The sequence below is a fragment of the Coturnix japonica genome, chromosome 2 (genome assembly GCF_054131305.1).
Source record: "Coturnix japonica strain WE chromosome 2, WE-NBRP24, whole genome shotgun sequence".
NCBI classification, from domain to species: domain Eukaryota; kingdom Metazoa; phylum Chordata; class Aves; order Galliformes; family Phasianidae; genus Coturnix; species Coturnix japonica.
The window spans coordinates 67,870,852-67,892,950 of NC_140664.1; the positions used below are offsets into that span (position 1 = coordinate 67,870,852).

A 22,099-nucleotide genomic window follows, 5' to 3' on the forward strand; every position below is an offset into this window, starting at 1 on the left:
AAGCAAATGGCAGAGGGAAAAGACAAAACGCAACGACAAAGCTATAAGGCAAGGGCAAAAGAAAAAGGCAACGGGCAAACGGAAGGTCAAAAGCCAAGGGCTGAAGCAAAAGGCAAAGGGAAAATACAAAACACAAGCGCAGAAGCACCCAGCAAGGCCAACGGGCAAAGGCAATACGCCAAAGGCAAAGACAAACGTAAAAGGCAAAAGGCAAAAGGCAATAAACAAAAGGAAAATGGTACATGGCACAAGACAAAAGGCCAAGGCAATGGGGAAATGAAAAAGGAAAAATGAAAGAGGAAAGGAAAAGGGTAAATTGCATACAACAGAAGGCAACAGGAAACGTCAAAAGGAAAACTGAAAATGCAAAGGCAACGGGTAAAAGAAAACGGAAAGAGCAAAAGACAAAGCGTAATGGCAAAGGCAAAACGCAAAAGCAAATGGCAAAGTCAAAAGGTAAGTAGCGTAGGACAAAAAGGCAAAAGGGAAATGCAAAAGGTAAAGTGAAAAAGCTAATGCCAAAGGTAAACGAAGAAGGCAATCGGCACAGGACAAAAGGCAAAGGCAAACGCCAAAAGCAAACTGCAAAATGCAAAGGCAAAGGGCAAAAGCAAATGGCAGTGTGAAAATCAAAAACCTGAGGGCAAATTCAATGGAGGAAAGGCAAAAGTCAAAAGGGAACGGCAAAAGGAAAGTGACATAGAAGAAAGGCAAAGGCAAAAGGGAAATGCAAAATGAAAATGAAAATGCTACTGCCAAATGTCAAGGAAAAAGCAAATGGCATATGACAGAAGGCAAAGTCAAACACGAAAAGGAAACCTGAAAATGCAAAGTCAGCGGGTCAAAGCAAATGTCTATGGCAAAAGACAAAGCATAAAGGAAAAGGCGAAAGGCAAAAGAAAAAGGCAAAGAAAAAAGGTAAGTAACAAAGTCCAGAAAGCAAAAGCAAAAGCTAAGTGGCACAGTTAGTCCAAAAGGCAAAGGCAAAAGGGAAATGCAAAAGGCAAAATGAAAATGCTACTGCCAAATTTCAAGAAATAAGGCAAATGGCACAGGACAAAAGGCAAAAAAAAAATGCCAAAAGCAAAATGCAAAGGCAATGGGCAAAAGCAAATGGCAGTGTGGAAAGCCAAAACATAAGGGCAAAGTCAAAAGGTAAAGGAAAGATGAATGGATATCATTGAACCTGAAAAAAGTGAAGTTAAGCATTCATTCCAAGTCAGGAGGAACCGTAAACCAAGGCAGAAGAAATAAAAGAATAAGGAAACGGATCAGAGAAAACCAACATCAAGCCATGCATTAGAAACAACAGCATCAAATGAAAGGAAAAGTAGACACTCACATGGTGAGAAGGAGATGACTGCTGAGTCTGGAGGAGGCCAAAAACTCAGCATCCGTGCCTGGGAGGAGGAAAGGGTAGCTACAGGGCATGCTGCTACTTCCCCCAGCGATGCCACGTCAGGGTGGCCAGCCCAGAAGAATTTGCCGATCACCATTAGAACCAAACATCTGTCTGGAGGAAGGCAAAGCACCCGCAGTCATGCCAAGGAGGAGGTACGGGTAGCTACCGGGCACGGATCTTGCCAGCCACCGGTGAAAAAGCTGCAAGACCACCACGAGGGAACAGGCATCCTTGCCCAGGAGGCGTGGACAGACCTGAGAAAATGAGAAAAAAAACAACTGCAAATGCATCAAGCAGAGCAGGAAAGCCAAAAGAGGAGGCTGGAGCTGAAGAAGCCAGAAAGGAATAAACCAAACAGAACAAGCGAGGGCAAAAAAACATCAGGTAAGTGAAGGCAAAGAAAGAGGAAAGGCACGGGCAAGGGGACAAGGAAAGCCAAGCCAGGAAAGGAAGAAGGAAAAGGAAAGGAGAAACTCAAAGCAAAGAGAAAAAAAAAGAGTCTGGAAAGAAAAAGAATACTCTCAGCAAGGAGAAAGAGAATGCAAAGAAAGGAACGGGAAGGACAAAGAAGCAGCAAACATGAAACAAAGACCATGGAAAGCAAATCCAAAGATGCACTACAGAAAAGCAAAGGGGGGAATAACAAATAAACAGGGAAAACAGAGCAAAGCAAAGGTCTAGAAATACAAACGTCAAGCAAATCACCTGAACACAAGATCATGGCAAAGCAAAGAGTCCAACTAAAAGAAACAGATAAAAACGCTCCACAGTGATGAGCCCTGGAAACAAAGAAAGAACATTCAAAAGCTATGCAAGGCAAAGATACAAAGGAAAAACCAAAGAGCAACGGAAAACCAGGAAGGAGAAATGAAAGATGAAGAACTAAAAAGCCATGGAAAGGAAAGCAAAATGGCTTGAAACACAGAGGAAAAAAAAAAGGAATACTGCATAGTGAAGGATAAAAGAGCTCCACGAATGGAAAAGGAAAAAAAAAATGAATCCACAGATCTGACAAAAAAAACCTAAAGCTCAAAAACAATCCATGGCAACAAAGATGGAGCAGCAAAGCAATACACGAAAAATAAAAACGGCAAAAGGCAATGGCAAAATGCAACGGCAAAACCAAATGGCATAGGATAGAAGGTAAAATGCAAAGGCAAAAGCACAAGCAAACTGCCAAATGCAAAGGCAACAGGAAAATGCAACAGGCCAAAGCAAATGGCAGAGGGAAAAGACAAAACACAACGACAAAGCTATAAGGCAAGGGCAAAAGAAAAAGGCAAGGGCAAACGGAAGGTCAAAAGCCAAGGGCTGAAGCAAAAGGCAAAGGGAAAATACAAAACACAAGCGCAGAAGCACCTAGCAAGGCGAACAGGCAAAGGCAATACGTATGCAAAAGGCAAAGACAAATGTAAAAGGCAAAAGGCAAAAGAGAATAAACAAAAGGAAGATGGTACGTGGCATAGGACAAAAGGCCAAGGCAATAGGGAAATGAAAAAGGAAAAAAGAAAGAGCAAAGGAAAGGGCAAATTGCATACGACAGAAGGCACTGGCAAACGTCAAAAGGAAAACTGAAAATGCAAAGGCAACGGGTAAAAGAAAATGGAAAGAGCAAAAGACAAAGCGTAATGGCAAAGGCAAAACACAAAGGCAAATGGCAAAGTCAAAAGGTAAGTAGTGTAGGACAAAAAGGCAGAAGGGAAATGCAAAAGGTAAAGTGAAAAAGCTAATGCCAAAGGTAGACGAAGAAGGCAATCGGCACAGGACAAAAGGCAAAGGCAAACGCCAAAAGCAAACTGCAAAATGCAAAGGCAAAGGGCAAAAGCAAATGGCAGTGCGAAAAGCAAAAACCTGAGGGCAAATTCAATGGAGGAAAGGCAAAAGGCAAAAGCAAAATAGAAAGGCAACAAGCAAAGTCAAATGTGAAATGCAAAAGGGAAAAGCAAAAGGAAAAGGAAGAAGGCAAATGGCATTGGACAAAAGGCAAAGGCAACAAGCAAAAGGAAATGGCAGTGGCATAAGACAAAACATAAAGGCAAAGGCAAAAGGCAGACTAGGTAAGTGGACTAGGTCAAACAGAATGATACAATGTCATGTCAAAGCAAAGAGTCCAAGGAAGATTAACCAATAAAAAACGCTCCCTGACCTTAATTAACGAGCATTAATGATGCGGTGCTCAGTGACAAAGTGTAGTGGAGGGCTGTTAGAGTTAGGCTAGTATGGTTAGGTTGTGGTTGGACTTGATGATCCTTTATGCCTTTTCCAACCTGAGCAATTCTACGATTCTATGAGATTTAACACCACAGTTCTTGTGGTAGCTGTGATGGAACTTGCAGTGTCTCTGGCTTCCCCACAATCACTTTCTCCAGGCAGATTCTTAGGCCCTGCAACTTCTTGAAAACCAAGTACACACCTCTGTCCAGTTTCCGCACCAGCTCCTGCAGTGACATCTCTGACAGCTTGCTCCTCAAAGGAAAAACCAAGCAGGTGGTTGAGTCACCACCCTTGCATGTGTTTAAGAACCATTTAGATGTGGTGCTCAGGGACACGATTTGGCAGCAGGTTGTCAGGTTTAGGGTACGTTTGGTCAGGTTATGGTTGGACTTGACCATCTTTAAGGTCTTTTCCAACCTGAGCAATTCTATGACTCTGTGATCCCTATCAAAGCTGACCTTCTGCAATTTCTAAAATCACTCTGACTCAGCAAAATGTTACCCTCTGCATCCAAGGCTAAGTACAGAAGCCTATCTGCCAACCAGTAGTCTTTGCTGGGCTGGTTGCTGAAATTACCCACCAACAATGAAGAGCCAACAATACAAAGAGAAGTACACCAGCTGAATTAGTCACACTTAAGACTACCAGATGCTACTAAGATCTAAACTACCTGAGCCGCCACGGGAACACTTCTTCAAGCTACACTATCATCTACTGCAGCTAGGAATTATGCTCTGTGTTCCTAAGCCTATTTCTTCAGCTGATTGGAAAGAATGCTTTAATCAGCAGCACAATATCAAGAGCTCAGGGTTCCAGTTACGTGTAGTAAAACTCGCTCTTAACAGAGACATCTTGAACTATTCTGGAAGCCACCCATTGGTTCCTGTCGACAGGAAAGATCAAATGAAATCCAACAAGCCTGCACTCTCAGCCTGTGCTTTCAAGTCACATGACAGGATCCACTAAAGTGGGATGCGAGAATGACACAAGTCCTCCGGCAGTCAGAAGCTTTATTTTAAAAATAACCACATTTCTCTGAGGCTGTAACAGCAAGTGAAATGGGCTCCCCCCCACGCCCCTGCTCACACAAGTAACCTGCTGCTTGGTCGAGGTCCTGATTGGCAGGGAGCTGCAAAAATTGCTGCCCCACACCACTCCGAGGCTGCCTTCATCAGCACAGGGCAGCATTAAGCCCAGCACCAGGCAGGGCAACTTGCACAGCACACACCAGGCTGTGGCTGGCTCAGCTTCCATGCCGCTGTGCCTGCAGTCCCACTGACCCCATGCTGCAGCGGGCGCTGTGTCATCACAAGACTGAGTGACGACAGAGGCATATTCCCTGTGGGCTCTGCCCCATAAATGCCATCACACAACCTGGTACTCTGAAGTTTACATGGGTTAATACCTTAGGAGCCCTCTCTTCAAAGAGCTAGTTCTACAAGTCTGAGTCCCACAAAGGGTGGGCGACGATGACAATCAGCAGTGTGGAAGATACCCTATCCTAAGCACGATCGTTTCCCTAAGACGTTCAAATTAGTGCTGCACAACCCTACTTAATTTTCTGTATTCATCTCTGTATTGATCTCACGTGGGTCAAAATAACACAGTGAGCACCTGCAACGAGTCTAGACCGAGAAAAACTTTTGATGGAGGGAGCAAAGAGGTCAAGACAAGATGATGCAGTGCGATGCATTCAAAGCAGCTGGCCAAGCAAAAGCTATGTGCATGCATTTCCAAGCTGAGCACGCACCTGGAGTTGGGACGCTATCACTCATTGTCAGAAAAGAATTCCTGAGTACCCTCCTAAAGAAAGCTATACACCGGCATGACTAGAGTCTGTTTACATTAATTAGCCCTCTTTACATTTTAATATGCACCATTTACTACTCCAAAGTTGCACATCCCTTTGCCTTTCCACCTGAAGGGCTTTGAAAAAGTCTCTGAAATAGAAATTCCATGACTGCTGTAATACACTTGAGCAGGTACGTGGACTTCCATCCTGAGACATCCAATGCCTTTTACGGAAATAAAGAATACTCAAGGACTTACCCCACTAAATTCACACTCAGTTTTACACCACTGGCTTTTGGTCTGATAGGCAGGAGGCAGCAAAAGGCAACAAAAGGCAGCTATTCAGCAATCCCAGGAAGTCAGCTGGGCTCTAGGGAGACAAAAAGGGCAGTAAGGTGACAAACAACCATTGCCATTCATCCTTCTTCACAGATCTTAACATCGTTATTTCCTCCTCTCCTTCACACTCTCCCTTTGTCCAGAGGCCAGCAAGTCCTCTCTGATGGCCTGAACTGCTCAGCAAAATGGAAATCAGACAAACTGTTCTCTACTCTGGGAGAGTTCGAAATGTTTTAATCTGGGGCGAAACACAGGTGCTTCACAATATTTTTCCAACCCTTAAAACCACTATCATTCTTTATGTGTGTATTACCCATCTTTACGTTTATCAACAAACCAAGAGACATTCCTCCTTATTTCTCCTATCTCTTGGCCACTACTTTGTGCTCCTCCATAACAATCAAACACTACTGGCATATTCATTATCCTTTCTATTCTTAAAATAACAAGTACTTCTACTTGAGGGTTTTGGTTTTTATCTTCATTTCCCCATGCAATTCATTTGAAAATTAGTGATGGACAAACCTCAAGCTTTTGAGAGGTTTGAGCTGGTTATGAGAAGCATCCAGAAGCTCAGAGGCTTAGCCAAAGCTAATCTGGACATTTCCAAAACAAAAAGCTCCTCACAGAGGCACAGAAACCCGGTGGCTCAGGACTCCTACCACCACTTGGCTCGCCTCTCTCAACACTGCTCCCTCACCAAACATCCAAGACTGGTTTTTATCCCGTCCTTGCCAAGGAGAACACAAGATACTCAAGCACACCTTGTTCCATATATACTCTGCAAAGCTATAAACACGTTTTTAAGTCCTACAGGAAACAGAGAAACTTAAAACATATGCCTGAGGCCCCTGTTAAGCAGTAACTGTTTGCTGAATTTGGGCTCACAATAGGATTCCAACTTATCACATCCAAAGCCTTAATGTCCCACCCAGAAAGCAGCTACTTCATCAAACACAGAAGAAGGAAGGTCGCAGCAACATACACCACACACCAGCCATGCTCATAAGGACAGGTAACTCTTCTGTGACAGATTCATCAAAACCTTACTGGATTAGCCTTGCTATCACCTGCAACTAGTTCTAAACACTGTTTTGAGGGGTCAGTTCCCAAACTCTGCCAAAAGGCCACATACCATCATGAGATCAGGTACACCTGAGGCAACCACACCACTAAGGCTCCTCTGCTAAACTGAAGCAGTCCCCAGTGATGGTTAAGAAAAAAATAAAAATAAAAAAATGCAGAGTTCCAAACACAAACACTTCTCTCAGTATCCCAACACCTCTGCCTTGTCCATCACTGGCCAGCAGGACTAAAGTCAAAGCAGTGCAAACCACAATCCCAGTGAAGTAGCTGGAAGCTCTGTTTCATCTTCTCACAAGGTTAGCAGATCAGAGATCAACGAATGCAGGCTAAGCACAAGTTGCTCACAGAGAACAGGGGCTCTGCTATCACCAGCACCTGCTGCATATCAAGAAGGAATGTGTGCTGCGGCATTCATTTTCCTTGACACAACTAGGAGTTCCCCATGACTGTCAGCACTGGAAGGAAAGCAGGCTGAAGAAAAACACAGCTAAATCCAGACAGGACAGAAAAGCAGGGAGAACAAAGGACGTTTTTTTTGGCTTTTTTTTTTTGTTTTTTTTGTTTGTTTGTTTTGGTTTGGTTGTTGTTTGTTTGTTTGTTTGTTTAAAAAAAGGACAACACGTAAAGAAATCAGGATGGATATAATTTGAAAACTCTTTTCAAGTGGCCTGGCATCTAAGGGCAAACTGAAGACTACACAGAACACCAACAGAAAAAGAGAGAACTAACAGCCTAGGGAAGTGCCACAGAGAAACTGGGAAGCGACCAACTCTCTGCCCAGAGAGCAACTGCTGTGTGAGATAGAAAGCTGATGGTGATATCTTCTGCCAAGGAGGAGGAGAAGGGTGAGGAAGGATGCCATCTGCAGCACAGGCACACACACCAGCGGTATAGCCTAGCTCAGAGCTACAATGCCAAAGTAATTAGAAGGTTTTATTTAACAGCTCTGTAAGGGACAATTCATCTACTTCAAGCTCCAGCAAGCTGCTAGTGACTGATAAACCAAGACTTCTCAGCGACCTCAAAAGCTGACAGCCTTTCAAAAAATAAACTGATTGTATGCTTTTTGAGATGGTTTGTTCAATCTACAGAAATTAATCCAGCAGGCACCCCAATGGTCAAATTCTGTGCTGCCAGTAGAGCTATTTCATGAGCATTAGGAACAACCCCAGTTACAGAGCTACCACAGCACTGGCAGAAAATACAGTCACCTAGGAGAATAGAAAAAAAAAAGAAACACCTTACCCTAACCTTATCTAACTCCTCTCCCAAATTTAGAATTGAAGCTATGAGTGCAAATGGCATTTAAAAATTGGGGGAAAATTCATCAGGTAATTCCAGGAAGGGCCACCCAAAAGCAAACAGCCTTTAAGCTGCAGCAGCTCAGGGCCAGGCCAGAGGTAAGAATTTTGTTTATATTGTTCATGACATAAGAAACTTTTGCCTGGTGGTAACGACAGTCCATTCCCATTGTCTCTCTGTGTTATGAATACTGCAATTGGCCTTCTGAAAGCCTCCTGGATGAATCCACCAAAAGCAAGGAAGCACCCTGCACTTGCTCTGAAGACAGAAAGAATGTAAGGTTCATAGAAACAGGCACACAAGGCTTGCAACCAGACACTGTGCTCCAAATCATGACAGAGATAGGACTATCACAGTGCCAGAACATGATTTACCACTAAAGGAAACATCCGGGAGCACATTCACAACTTCAGCTCAAGCTGTAACGGCTCAGCATGTTTAGCTTTCTTATCATTCAGCTGGAAAACAAGATACTCCCAAACATCAGCCAGCAAGAACTTGGATGAGCCTGCCCTCTGGTTTTTATGATGACAGACATCATTACTGCCGCCTCTGACACCTTACCAGGAGATGCTTCCGTTTATTAGCCTGGACTTGATTCCTTCCACTAGCAGCTGCTCCTAAACTGACCTTGATTCATACAGCGATGCCATCGACTTCTAGCACGAGCTGACCTGAAAGACAGAGAAGAGAAAGCAGGATAGAAACAAACACTGACATAGTATGTTCTAAAATTCTTGAACAAGCACAAGAGACAAAACAGGAGATAAACACATCCGCAGCAACACCCCAGTTCATAAAGAAATGGAAATCCAGCCTGGCCTCAGCAGCCCTTATATATTTCTTACACATTTGATGAAGCTGACTGCAGTTTGAGCCAGGAGAATTCACAGTCTCTTGCAAATGTCACCATAAAGCAGAACATGACACAGCAAAAGAAAAAAAAAATAGCAATACAAAGAAAAATAAAGAAAAAAGCAAGCCAAAGACCAGGGAATCAAAGTTTAGCACTGCAAAGGAAAAAAAGAGCACAGCACAGCAGAGCCAAGCACAGACGTAAAAAAACAAGGAAAACGCACCTCCCTGACATGACATCTTGCCTCCTGAGCAGGTCACGGTGTCCCTCACTCAGGTGCAGGGCAGGAAGGAAGCTGAGACCCTGTTGGATCATTGCTGTGCACTCCCATCTAAAAGGTCCATATGCTCCTTGGGAAGCACAATGCCACCTGTGGAAAAGAGAAAGCAGGAACATGACATGCAGGTGGCTATCACCCAGCAGAAGGCCAGATTCTTCCATCTGTTATCCACTCCTCTTTTTAGTCCTAACAGGGCCCTGAGAATACAGAAACAGCAGTGCTTAGCAGAAGGACTCAGGGAAGGATCAGTAGAAACTGTCAGGAGGACAACTGGCATCGCGTGGACACAAACAGGCTGTCGGTGCAAGGAAGGAAATGGCACCTGAGCATTTCACCAGACAAGTTCCCTCCTCTCTGTCTTCCTGAAAAGATAAAAGTATAAAAACTTCTTTTCCTCTGAGCAACAACTGGAAACAAGTTCAGAAAATTATTCATTCAAAGGCATTTCTAGGAGATATACAACAGAATCCTTCCCAGTTACACGAGCTTACGCTGTGGCCTTTGGAAAAAAAAGCTGCCTTTGTGGACCTGGGTCCTGAGGGCTCCTTTTCATCACCTGTTGGGCACAGCAGGAGAGCTTTTCTTGTACAAATCTGTGCCCTGTGAACCTTTCTCCATCCCAAAACAAAGTCCAACCTAGAGCTGTGGTGCAGACACTGGATGCAGACCAGAGCAGTAAAAGAACAGAAGAGGGGAAAAACAGATACAGGTAAGACAACTAAAGAAGAGGAAAAGAGAAGAAAAGAAGAAAGGATACAGGTAAGAAAGAAAGAAGGACAGAAGATGGAAAGTGCAATAGATGAGAGGACTGGACATGAGCAGGAGAGGAGCAGATGCAGAGCTACATCAAGGTGTGGCTTCACTCTGTCCCTGTCCACCACTGGCGACATCCCCCACTGACAGGGATGCTGCTGCCCCAGCAGCTGATGGGGTTGTGGCCTGGGGCTGTGTTCCATGCAGAGCCTCTAAAACCTGCTACAGAACCCCAGTTCCCTGCCACTTCTCTTTTTCAGGTATCCGCACACGAGGAACAGGTGTTCCTCATGCCTTGCATGCTGGTAATTAGTGTGAGTAATTCCTGGGTGGGAATTGTGGGAAGGAAATTCAAGGTTTGGATTGAGAGGGGAGGTGGCATTTGAGGGGAATGGAATATTTTTAGGGGGTGGGAAATTGTTTGGGTGGGATTTTGGAGATCAGACATGACTGTTAGGATGGGGGATATTTGGTTGGAAATATTGTTATTTCTATTACTCATTGCTTTGTATGATAAGTTATTAGATGCTTTGTGTTCCCTCTGCTGCATCTCTGCTTGCAGTCATTTGCACAGTGTCAAAGGTTCTCAGCTCTACATGCCCATCTCCAGGGTAGGATGGGGCACCACAGATGGCAGTGTTCCACAGCTACCACCAGCAGCCCCAGCTCAGCCCTCCACACCTGAGGTGTGAATGGCTGTGAGGGGAATGTCTCTGTGGAACTGCAGCTCATTCCTCCCCTCTGATGGGGGCAGAAGGCATGAGACAAAAGAGGAAGGCAGAAAGCATCTGCATTTCCCTCATGGCTCTTATTTCCAGTGTTACTGTGGGAAATGAGCTGAGCCACTGTGCCTCTCTGTTATGGCTAGCTCTACAGCTCTGCCACTGTCATTATACTCAGGTGTTCCTGTGTGTAATGCTCCACACTTGGACCCTGCAGAGTCCAAAGGCCTCCTTGGCTGCTGTTACTCACCTGGAGATTGAGGGTGCTGGCTCTCCACTCTGTACCTGCTTCCACGTCTCACTTGTAAGACACTGCCAGTACACCTGGTTGGAACTGAAGTCAATAAACACAAATGTGAAAGAAATAGCAATGGATTCTTTCATTTCACAGGCTTTAATCTTCATTAAAAGACGTTCTGCTGTGGAGCACAGCTGGAAGCATTTCAAATGTGCAAAAAAGGGGGAGAGCCTTGTTCCTGCCCTCCCTGATCTCATCTAAGAGCTGGCTGTCTAAGAGAAAGAGTCTCTACTTGGAGATCTGCTCCATAGTAACATTTAGTGAATCTTGTTCTTCAGAAAAGTGTATTTGGGATTTTTTGTTTAGATCCGTGTTGGTTTTTTTCCAGAAATTCTGTTTCTGATTGCTAGCTCGAGTCGTTTCACCAATCTTAGGAAAATTAAAACAGAGTAAAGCAGCTGTATCAGCTCCTGCCTTTCACTACAGTTACCATTTGAGGTTATGGTTAATGGTTGAACTGGAGAGTCTGAGTGCTGCCACAAGGCCCTGGCTGTGCCGGGCCCCTTTCCAGCCTGGGCCCCAAAGCAGCCCCGACTGTGCTGGGTTCCCCTCTCACCTGGGCCCTGCAGTGGCCTCAACTGTGCCGGGTCCCTCTCCAGTCTGGGCCCTGAGCTGGCCCCAGCTGTGCCTGGTCCTCCTCCATCCTGGGCCCCAAGGCCCTGCCTCCGCCTGCACCCCCTCTGCTCCAGGCCCTGAGCTGGCCCTAACTGTGCCAGGCCCCCCTCTGGCACAGGCCCTGCCTCAAGCCCCGCCCCCTGTGGGCAGCACTGCTAGTGCCTGGTTTTTTGCTCTCTTCCCTCTTCTTTCCCTGTTCTCTTAACAAATGCATTCAGGTCCCCCAGGATGACGGGCACTGATACTGCTGCATTCTTCCTGAACAAACTTTCTGGACAGCTCAGCTTTTTCTGCAGAGCAGCATGCCTTTGGAAATGCGTGGAGTATGTAAACTAACAGCAAGTGAACACTGAGCTCTTCTGGGTCTTTCTAGGAATGGCAAACAGACAGGAGAGTGTGCCCAGCCTCGTGTGGTTGCTTGTATGCAGAAATCCCTGTCATGGTTGTCAACATCTGTGCTGTTCTGCTTTAAGGCACTAGTGTGTGACAAGAAGCCTAGAGTTACCAATTTAGAGGAGGTAATTAATTGTAACAGTTCCCCTTTCTTCTTCCCTCTACACTTGGGTTTTGGCGTTCTCTTTTGCGATGTGCCAGTGTAATATCTCTGAGCCACAGAAGTGCTGCGTTTAGCAAAGCTCATGGCAACAGGCTTTGGACAACCTCAGAGCTTTGTAGATGAGGATAAGATATCCGATGATAAGAGAGAGAAAATGAATAAGATACAAGATAAGTGTTGTTTATTCCTTTTAGTCAGCACGCCATCCCTAAATCTTCCATGCTATGACTTTTATCTTAAGAGTGATGATCCCTTAACCTCACACCTTTAGCACAACACTGTCTGTGGAGATTCCCACTAGTGACAAAGTATTAGTGCCGCTTTTCTGCCTCTTTCTTTTTTGTCTGTATTTTCTGGAATGTGGGGATTTCTTTCATTGCCCAGTTCAGGAGGAGGCAGGGACAAGAGACATGAGCAAGGGCAGAATGGTTTCTCTGTTACTGAATGGAATGACAGTGTTTTCTGCATGTGGACTTGCCATAGTGCTTCTTACAAGGCCTAACAGTGGGATGAAATGTGCCCGGAAGGGGGTGTAGTTTTTTAGGAAGGCAAAAGAGAAATGCAAATAATGCTAAGGGCGGCCACGAAGATGATCAGAGGGCTGGAGCACCTTTCCTATGAGGACAGGTTGAGGGAACTGGGCTTTTTTTGCTTGGCTTCAGGGAGACCTCACTGCGGCCTTGTAGTATTTGAAGGGAGCATATAAACAGCTAGGGGGAACGGCTTTTTACGAGGGTGGATAGTGATAGTACCAGGCCAGGCAGGATGTGGCTCTGGGCAGCCTGGTCTGGTGGTTGGTGACCCTGCACACTGTGGTCCTTTTCAACCCAGGCTATTCTATGAGTCTATGACTGTACGATTGTATCAGACCTCAGGGAAGTCACATGGAAGAGGCAAGCCTCTGAAATTAAGCTTGATTCGCTTTGCCCCTCATACACCTGATCACTGCATCCCTTACTTGGCAAATGGTCTTTCTGTGGGGTGTAGATGAGGAAAGGGAAAGAGGAAAATAAAGCAGCTGCTTTGTCCTAGAGCTCTTGTTTCATTGGGGTCTGGCCCTATTTTCTGAAACCAAAAGACTATGTGTGAAAGGAGGACGCGAAAGATGCAAGGAGGTTTTGGTTTTGGTGCTGACTCCAGCCTGGTGCTTGCTGCTGGGAAAGGCACACTTGGCTCCAAGGAAGGATGCATGGGTGGAAAGCCAGAGGCCAGGGGTCAGGGATCCCCAGCAATAGAGGGCAACAGCCCAACCAAGAGCTGGGGTGATTTGCTTTTAAACTGCATTCAGTGAAGTCCTGTCCCATTGGTTCTGACGTATGTCTCCCCATTCCCTTCCAGTTTGTGCAGAGGTGGCATGAAATAGAGGGCATTGCTTTCTGCCAGACTGCAGGAGCAGAAGCATTTCAGGTGCCTAAATGGTTTGCTTTCCACATTGTGGTTGAATGGGGTACATATAGAAGGAGGACTTCCATTCTTGGGGTGGATATGCACATGGGAGGCTACAAAGGGAAGGCTCCATCCTGGCCAGTTCAGCCAGCAGCTGTATCCAACTGGCAGAAGCCCCACTCAGTGAGGCCAGCAATGGTCCAAGGGCCTCAAACCCCAGCCCATGAGGCCGGCACTGGCCCTGGGCCATAAAGCCACAGTAAGGGAAGTCAACATCGGCTCTGGAGCCTAAAGCCACAGTCAGAGAGGTGAGCACCAGCCTCGGGGCATACAGATGTGCACCCCTATTCCTTCCCACTATCTCCCCTGGGACTCCATTGAGCACTATGAGGCCACATTAGTCTTGACCGGTTTTTAATGAAAATTGCAAAACCATGACAGCTGCACAAGAGTCACCTTCACTTCCCTGTTGTTTGACTTCAGATCACCCCATTGGCTGACCCTGGCGTTGGTTTCCTTAAATTCGGATCTAGGAGGCGTCCACTTCCATTATGATGAAAGCGCAGAAGTCATGCGAGCATTGCTGAGGTCACAATGGTTGGCACGGTGGGAGGAGCACGTGTCCCACAGGTGGTGAGCAGAGCTGGTGCTCTGGCGAGCGTGCTGCACGCGGAGACTGAGCTCTGTGCATTTCGTGGAACAGATCACCCTGGCAGAGCCTGTCCGAAGGACTGCTGTGCTGTGTTGGTGAGCTGAGCGCAGCTTAGGCTGAACAGGCCCAACAGGTGAGCTGGGTTTGGTGCTGGCTGGCTGTGGGATGTGTCTCTACAGACATGAAATGCTAGGCCGGGGAGAAGTCTCCAGCTCCAGCAGTGCCCCTCCACATGGCTGTTCCCAGGGGAAAGAGGTTCTTGTGGAGATTCCAACCCGTGTTTTGGTGAGGATGATGAAACACCATTCAAAAGGAAACAGAGCGCAACTTGTGCCTCACTACCACACGGATGGCTGGGTGCAGAGCTCCTGAGGAGATGGAGAAGAGCACTTGCTGACACAAGCCACGGCAGTCAGACACAAGCTGCAGCTAGCGTTGGGACGTTCTTGCAGCCAGCTGATTCCCAGACCTTTCCCTCCACAAGAGACTCAATTGCATGGCAGAACAAAGCTGGGAATATACTTCTCCCTCATGACTTTTCTCTTGTGGATGATTTCTGCAGGGTTCCTGTTTGCAGGGAGATTTGGAGGATCGAGGCAGTCTTAGGAAGAGTGAAGCCAGCTCTTTCCAAGAGCAGGGAAAGTTCCTGTGGAGAGAGCTTGTGAGAGAACTTGTGCTTCCTCTGACACTTGAGCCATCATGTCTCAGCAAGGAGACAAGTGCGGATCCAATGCCTGCTCTGTGAGCGGAAAGGTATGGCTGGGTTCCTTTGGCTTGACTTTTCTTCTTTGTTCTCATTTGTAAGGGGAAGGAGTGGAGCAGGGGGAGCCCTGCTGGTCCTTTGGGACCTCAGTAAGTGGTTGGATTTTGCGCTCACTGCTGACAGCCTGGGCTAATGGCACGGTCAGGGCTCAGGCTGTATTTTCCCTTAGTGATCAATGATGTCTCAGCACTCTGATATCCCATCTCTGGCACGATCTGGAAGCTCTCAGCTGCCCGTTCCGACCTGAGTTTCTTCCTTTCTCTCTTCAGAGGCGGCGCAGCTGCCAGACATCCAGCTGCACCTTTCAGCGCGCAGAGGGACGCAATGGGGATGGACCGTCCTTACTGCCACGCAAAAGTGAGTTTCTCTTCTGTCTGTAAAACAGGGTCTTTCTTTAGTGGGGGGTGGACACGGGCTAACAGGACAATACTGCTACTGTCATCTGTGAAATCAACACACGATCTCTTGTTTTAGGGACAGAGCCCGTGCGTCCATGCAATGCTGGGCAAGGTGGGAAACGGAAAGCCCATGCAGGTAAGAACCTCTTGTGAGCTGTGGTGTGGGTACCTGCCCCTAAATAGGGCTGCATGAAGGGGTGCATGTGTGATGGAAGAGTGAAGAAAGTCCACTGCAGATCTGTGCTGACTGCAGAAATGGCACCATGCTGTAGCAGCAAAAAGGAAAATGGTAGGAACTACACTTGGAGAGTTGAAGTTGGTGGTTGGCTGTGCTCAAATCTTCCTCCCAAGAGATGCTCTTCAAGTATTTCTTGTTTCTTTCTGCCAGAAGATGACGCAAGCGGCCTTCCAGCAAAGCGCAGCCTTGCGGCAGGTCTGGGGAGGACTGCAGCCTTTGACGTGGCACCCAAGAGAGGTACAGAGGCACAACAGGCATCGGGGTTTGATTCGATGTCGTTCTAGTCAGGCTTTCTGTCTTTTCTTTCCTGGGAGTGTTGTTGCTGCATGTTGCTTGAGGTCTTTGTCCCTGGGATTTACAAGTACCTTCCCTGTCCAGATTTGAAATGCAAACCCACACTTCACCCAAGATCTGCTGCTGTGAACACTCAAGATGAGATTTCCTAGTATCGTGGCCCATTCTGCAGACTGAAAGTAGCCTTGGGCTCCCTTGAAGTCTAACTGCTTCTCCTTTCTTGATTATAACAGATGTACAATGTGAAGCAAATGGAATGATCTACGTGAAAGCAGTGCAGGAAGTGCTTTCTGGGAGAGATCATCTCCAGGCTGGAGGGCTTCCAGTAACATCAGGTCCCAGCTCAGGGAGAAGACCTTCCCTGGCTGTGTGCCCCCGCTCTGTCTCCAAGACCCTGGCTGGAGGGAAACGCAAGGGCTTGGACGAAGAGCAACAGGCAGCAGCGCAGTTGCCTGCTAACAAAAGAGCCAGGGGCCAGAGCACAGGCAGTGTGCCGGCCCCAACCCCACCACGGAGCTCCAAGCAAAGAGGTAAGAAGGTGCTGTGGCACCGTCCCAGTGAAGTGCTGTCCTTATCAAACACACTGAGTTTGCTTAGGGCTTGCTTTACCTTTTCCTTCTCTGTGGAGGGGAAAGGAGTTGAAGGCTACAAAGTCCAAAGGCAGCGAGGTGCCAGAATACCTAAACGCATCTCATTCCATTAACTTCACTGTGCTCTTCTGTATTTCCCCCTGGAAATGTTACTCACTGAGAGGCTTCCTAGTCCCATTTGCTTTGTCTTTGGACTGCCATTTGTTTTCTCGGCACCTATGTTTCGGCAGCTTTGCTGTTGACAAAATGAATTCATTGGTATTCTTGCTTTCTAGCAAGAAGACAACAACAAAAAGAAAGGAAAAGGGAAATGAGAAAGGCTTCTTTGAGAGCTGCACGTGCAGAGGTGAGTCCTTGGTGAACACAGACATGCATTCTCTTGTTGGTCTCAGTGCCTACATCTGTCAGACATAAAAGAGATGGCAAAATCCTGAGAGAAGCGATGGAATAGAAAAATTGTGTGTTTGAGGAAATGACACTGTCAGTGAAAGCTGCCGTGGGGAGCTTGGACGCCTTCCTCTGGCTTGAGAACAGTGTGGTTGGTAACAGCCAGAAGGTTTTGCTGTGATAAAGAAGCTTGCCATGTTGGGCACTGCAACCTTTGAAATGACCTTCCCATGACAGAGCATGAATCTTACCATAGACAACGTGTCATGGGAAGTAGTGTCAGTGACCTGAATGAAAGGAACGTGCTGTTCCGCACGGGGTCATTCTGGAAGTTTACTGGTCAGGCTTTCTTCATGAGATCTCCCTAGATTGTTTCTGTCCTACTTCTACGCTTGCTTTGTTTCTTTCCAGTTCTTCGCAGAGATGAACATACTTGCGGAGATGATGCAGAAGGTGAACATGAAGGACTGAGAGGAAAAGCGTCACAAGGCAGCGGCTGCAGTGCACAGCATTTCAGTTGCAGCCCAACTCAGCATTCCATGTTTTACTACATTCTGGGATTTCTTTTATTTATTTATTTTCTTTTTTTTTTTTTTTTTTTTTTTTCCTTTTTTTTTTCCTTTAATGCATTCAATCAATAAACTATCATAATTACATATTCACAAAGACTGCACAGCCTGATTTGTCCAGTGGCATTCCATGAGCAGCTTCTCGGCATTTGGTCCAGAGTAGCATCTACGCATCTTCGGTCCACTACGCATCTTCGGCCCACCACAGCCCATCCCAGCACCACTCTTCCAGGCAGTGCTCCAAGTGCTCCTGCTGTTGCTAGCACTCATAGAGGTTTCCCATGGAGCTCCATGGCACACAGGACCTGGCCCCCGCACACAGCTGTACAACCCCACTCCATTGCACAGCCCTGCAACCAAACATGGGCAGCTCCTCTCTTGCACACAGCCACATGCCTGCTCATACTTGTATGACCCCAGCCATTTGAATAACACTGTGCACACACATTGATGTGCAACCCTGTCCTTCTGTCTACCCATGTGCATGGACATCTATGTGTGCCACCATGCCTCCTTTGCACACCCGTGTGCCCACACAACATTCCATGCCCTTGTACTGATACTTGCTGCTACTCCTTCCCAGGCTGAAGATTCTGCACTTGCTTTTGTTAAACCTCTTCGCGTTTATTGGTGCCCAGCTCTCCAGTCTGTCCAGCTCTTGCTGAATGGCAGCACAGACTTCAGGTGTGCCAGCCATTCTTCCCAGCTTTGTATCATAGGCGTACTTACAGAGCATGGACACTATCCCCTCCTCAAGGTCATCTGTGAAGATACTGAACAAGATCAGACACAGCACCAAGCCCTGTGGAACACTGCAGACCACAGGTCTCCAAATGGACTCTGTGCTGTGATGCCATTATAGAAGGCTGCAGGGTTGGATGAGCATGACTTTTCCTCGGTGAATCCAAGCTGAATACTGCTGATAAACTTCTTCCTTTCCAATTGCTCGCAGAAGGCATCCAGACCAAACTGTTCCAGCACCTTTCCAGGGACAGAGGTGAAACTGACTGCCGTGCAGTTTACCAGATCCTCCTCCTGCTCCTTTCTGAAGACTGCAGAGTCACAGGCTCTCCTCCAGCTTTCAGGCACTTCTCTTCTCCAAGACCTGTCAAAGATGACAGAGTTTGGCAATTACCTCTGCCAGCTCCCTCCGCACATGTGGATGCATCCCATCAGAGTCTATGGATTTGTGCACACTGATCCCACCCAGATGCTCCCAGATCACCCCGTCCTCACCCAGAGGAAAGCTCTCCATTTCCCAGGCTTTCTCTCTTCGCTCCAGGGTCCAGGAGTCTTAAGGGGCAGTCTTTGAAGTGAAAACCAAAGTAAAGAAGGCGTTCAGCATTTCCACCATCTCAGCATCACCCATTTCCAGGACACCCCCCTTCCCTATTTCCTACCTTTAGGGATGAACCAATCCTGAGCTCCAAAGAAGCGCTATTTAAATACTGCCCAGCTCTCGTGGCTAGGAATGGATTTCAAATAAGACTCATAGTCATAACGTGGTGTTGAGTGACCTGCAGTAAGCATTGTTACTGCTAGAAATGACCTGCAGTCTCAAGGAAAGGTAAACAAACCCATGCTATGTATTACACTGAATCGCATCAGTGCAAAGGGCTTTATGACAGATTGCTTTTGTGTCAGCATCTATCAGATATCAGATGGGTCCCTTGGCTCATTTCCCACTTTGTTAGGAATTTGGAAGCACCGTGGAGGAGCTACATGCAAATCACAGTCAGTTTGACTAAATGGGGTGACAGAAGAGATGGTGTCACTGTGCAGGGAGCACCAGAAAGCCAGGATGACCTGAAAAAACTCTGAACGCAATTGTGAAGTGTAACAGATCCAAGGACTGATATCAGTCACAACCCACAGCTACAACAAACCATATAGATGTTCTGCTTCTGCCTTTGTAGCTCTACGGACAGACAGACCGTACAAATGTGTGGTGCTCACGGGTACGTCTCAGAAAACCAGTGGTGGAGGAGCACATTTGGCTGCAACATCCATCCTGCTTCCCTCGAGATGTCGGTCTCCAGCAGGTGGCGCTGTGATTCAACTTTTGCCACCGGCGGAACTTTTTCCTGGGTGCTTTACTTTAATGTGCTCCAAGTGATCAGTGCTATTCCAAGAGAGTGAGAGAGATTTCTCATCAGGAAATAAAGGACTGGTTAGATTGGTTCCCTTGATCCACAGTCTTTGCACCATTCAGTGCACTGCAGAACTAATGAATGGCTGCATGAAGTAGATGCAGTGAAAGCTAAATTACAGCTTTAAATGGAAAAGAATGGGAGTAGCTGCTGTCCCCAAAGTCGTGGCCCTTATGCAAGTGCATGAGCCCTTTTCTCCTTTAATAACAGAGGCTTCCCAGATGCTGAAGCCTATGTGATCTGAAACGACCTGGTAGTCGAGCAGTAGTCATTTTGAGATGCTAGATGCCTTGGTTTGAAAGGATTGATACATTGTGAAAGGTTCACATTTTGTCCTGTTGCATTTCATAGAGGATCCTCCTTGGGGAAGGAGCAGTGATGCTTAACTGAACTGACATAGGGCTGGGAACTGATTTCTCTGCAGGTGGAGGTAAGGCTTCCTGCAGTGCTTTTCTCTTTGTTAGAATCAATTGCCCATACAGAAGTCACTGTCTGCTTCTGTTCTGTAGCACTAACTGACCAAAGTATCAGACAGTTCAGACAAAACATACCTCTAAGTGCTAGACATAAAGTGGACTGCAAACCTACAGCATGCTTTCTGTCACTCTGTCTCCTATAGTTGCAGACTGTGGTCTCTGGGGAATTATTGATGGGCAGGCAGGTGTTCATTCTCTGTGCATCCCACCACTGATGTATGGCTATCTGCCTCCTGCTGTGGTGCTGGCAGCAATGTGTAGCAAAATGGCAAAATCTCCAGAGAGCTCTCTCCATCCTACTTGCCAGTCCCTGTGACCAAGTCACAAGCCTGGAAATCAAAATACATACTGTCTGCCACTCAACTTCAAATGTGTTGGGCTTGAATCGCCCAGCAGAGACCTCACCTCACAAAATCCCCCCTGAGTGCCACCAGCCAAGCAGGACAGTGAAGAGGCACATGCACAGAGCTCTGAGTACATCTACTGCTGACTTTGGCCAAAAATGAGGCAGGCACTCTGGACACTGGCAAGGTAGGCCTGCTGGTTCCTCCCAGCAAATGAAATGACAGATCCCTCCTGGCTGAGTCCCACAGCTTCTTTTCAGCATCCAGGTCACGGGGACAGGAGCCCAAGTGGCTCTCTGCTCGAGTGAGGATGCCAGTCAGGAAGTCAGCCATTGCTGAAGATGAAACAAACAGTCGGGTTGTGTGGCACAAAACTCTCTAAAATAATTGCAGATGGACCTCAGTGTTCACATTAAGCTGATACTGCACCGAGTTCTGTCAAATGAAAGAGAAATGTGATGGTTTCTCCCAAAGAATTGCTTGCTTCCCCAGGCAGGCGCACTGGAAGACCCAGAACACTGAACTTTATTTTAAGTACCCAAGCACGAAGCTTACTTCTCTCCTCTGCCAAGGGAACAACCACTTCAAAGCACCTCTGGAGAGATCACTCAGGTCAACCAGTACTGGCAGCAAGGTTATCACTTGTGATTTCAGCACGTGTTTGTTTCTTTGTTTAATAGGTACAAAGTGTAAAAGGAAGATTTCTGCCTTTACCTGGAAATGGTTGGGAATATTGTCATTTCTTTACTGTTTAGTATGTTAATGTGTTAAATGTTTGGTGCTCACTTGGGTACATCTCTGCCTGCAGTCATTCCTGCAGCACCAAAGGCCACCCAGACCTCCATGCCCACCTCTGGGGATGCTGGAGTGGTTGCAGTGAACCAAGAGCTGCAGCTCCTCCAGACTGAATGTCTCCAGCACCATCGTTGCTGTCAACATCTCTGTGGCCTTGTGTTGTTCTCGTGGAAGGAGATGGTCACGTACTGTACAATGGCTGTGTTAACTGGGGGCACTGGGCAGGACTGGTGCCACTGGGAGGCTATTGAAGGACGCAGACAGCACTGTGGTGGCTCCAGGCAGTACTGGGGGATACAGAGTTTGCACAAAGAGAGTCTAGACAATACTGGGAAGCAATGGGAGCTTACTGGGGAACTGCAAGGAGCACGAGGGGACACTGGAGAGCTCTGGACAGCACTTGTGGTGTTGGAAGACGTACAGGCAGTACCCTCGTGGCACATATTAAGCTCATTCATTTCCTGTTCTCCAGCATCTCACGCAAGGTATTAAATGACCCACTTTTTTCACGGGGGAGACTTTCCCCTTGGGGCTGAATTCCCCCCCATGCCAGCGCTGCTCAGCTCTCCCCTGGCTCTATGTTGATGCATTCCCACCTGATGCTGTCACTCAGTGACACACTGGCCACCAACAGACTCACTGTGGGTCCTGAGGATGGCTGGGGGTGGCACCACTGCACGTCGCACGAGGGGAAACAGAGGCAACAAGGTGAGCCAAGCGCTGCAGGGCAGAAGTTTGGCAGGATGTCACAGCGGGCACGGGGATGGCTTTTGCTCTGAGTGCTGCTGAGTCAAAGCCAAGCGTTTCTTTCCTGGAATGAAAGGCTTTTTGTCAAACTCAAAG

At 47.0% G+C, this 22,099-nt stretch overlaps 1 protein-coding gene and 2 long non-coding RNA genes across 4 annotated transcripts; 2 read left to right on the top strand and 1 right to left on the bottom strand.

Moving 5' to 3' along the window:
• Positions 1 to 4,691: 4,691 nt before the first annotated feature.
• On the bottom strand, positions 4,692 to 11,076 carry LOC146761912 (uncharacterized). The gene is made up of 4 exons (XR_014942716.1): positions 10,996 to 11,076; positions 9,214 to 9,360; positions 8,699 to 8,808; positions 4,692 to 5,777 (listed from the first exon to the last, which is right to left on the bottom strand). It is a non-coding gene; the product is annotated as an uncharacterized LOC146761912 (long non-coding RNA).
• A 2,229-nt stretch (positions 11,077 to 13,305) lies between these two features.
• On the top strand, positions 13,306 to 15,507 carry LOC146761913 (uncharacterized). 2 transcript variants are annotated; one of them, XR_014942714.1, is made up of 3 exons: positions 13,306 to 14,385; positions 14,499 to 15,005; positions 15,285 to 15,507. It is a non-coding gene; the product is annotated as an uncharacterized LOC146761913 (long non-coding RNA). The 2 variants fall into 2 exon arrangements; XR_014942713.1 differs by having other exon boundaries at positions 13,311 to 14,385; positions 14,815 to 15,005.
• A 6-nt stretch (positions 15,508 to 15,513) lies between these two features.
• Positions 15,514 to 17,494, top strand: LOC146761914 (zinc finger CCCH domain-containing protein 11A-like). Its single transcript, XM_085539218.1, has 5 exons — positions 15,514 to 15,549; positions 15,765 to 15,888; positions 16,179 to 16,475; positions 16,811 to 16,881; positions 17,334 to 17,494. The coding sequence occupies exons 1-5, from the start codon at positions 15,514 to 15,516 to the stop codon at positions 17,391 to 17,393; spliced, it is 588 nt and encodes a 195-aa protein (XP_085395344.1). The 3' UTR covers positions 17,394 to 17,494.
• Positions 17,495 to 22,099: the final 4,605 nt, after the last annotated feature.

Coding starts and splice junctions, on each gene's coding strand:
- LOC146761914 (XM_085539218.1), top strand. CDS start 15,514: ATGCTGGGCAAGGTGGGAAACGGAAAGCCCATGCAG. Junction 15,550..15,764: donor GAAACGGAAAGCCCATGCAG/GTAAGAACCTCT, acceptor CTTCCTCCCAAG/AGATGCTCTTCAAGTATTTC. Junction 15,889..16,178: donor TGACGTGGCACCCAAGAGAG/GTACAGAGGCAC, acceptor TGATTATAACAG/ATGTACAATGTGAAGCAAAT.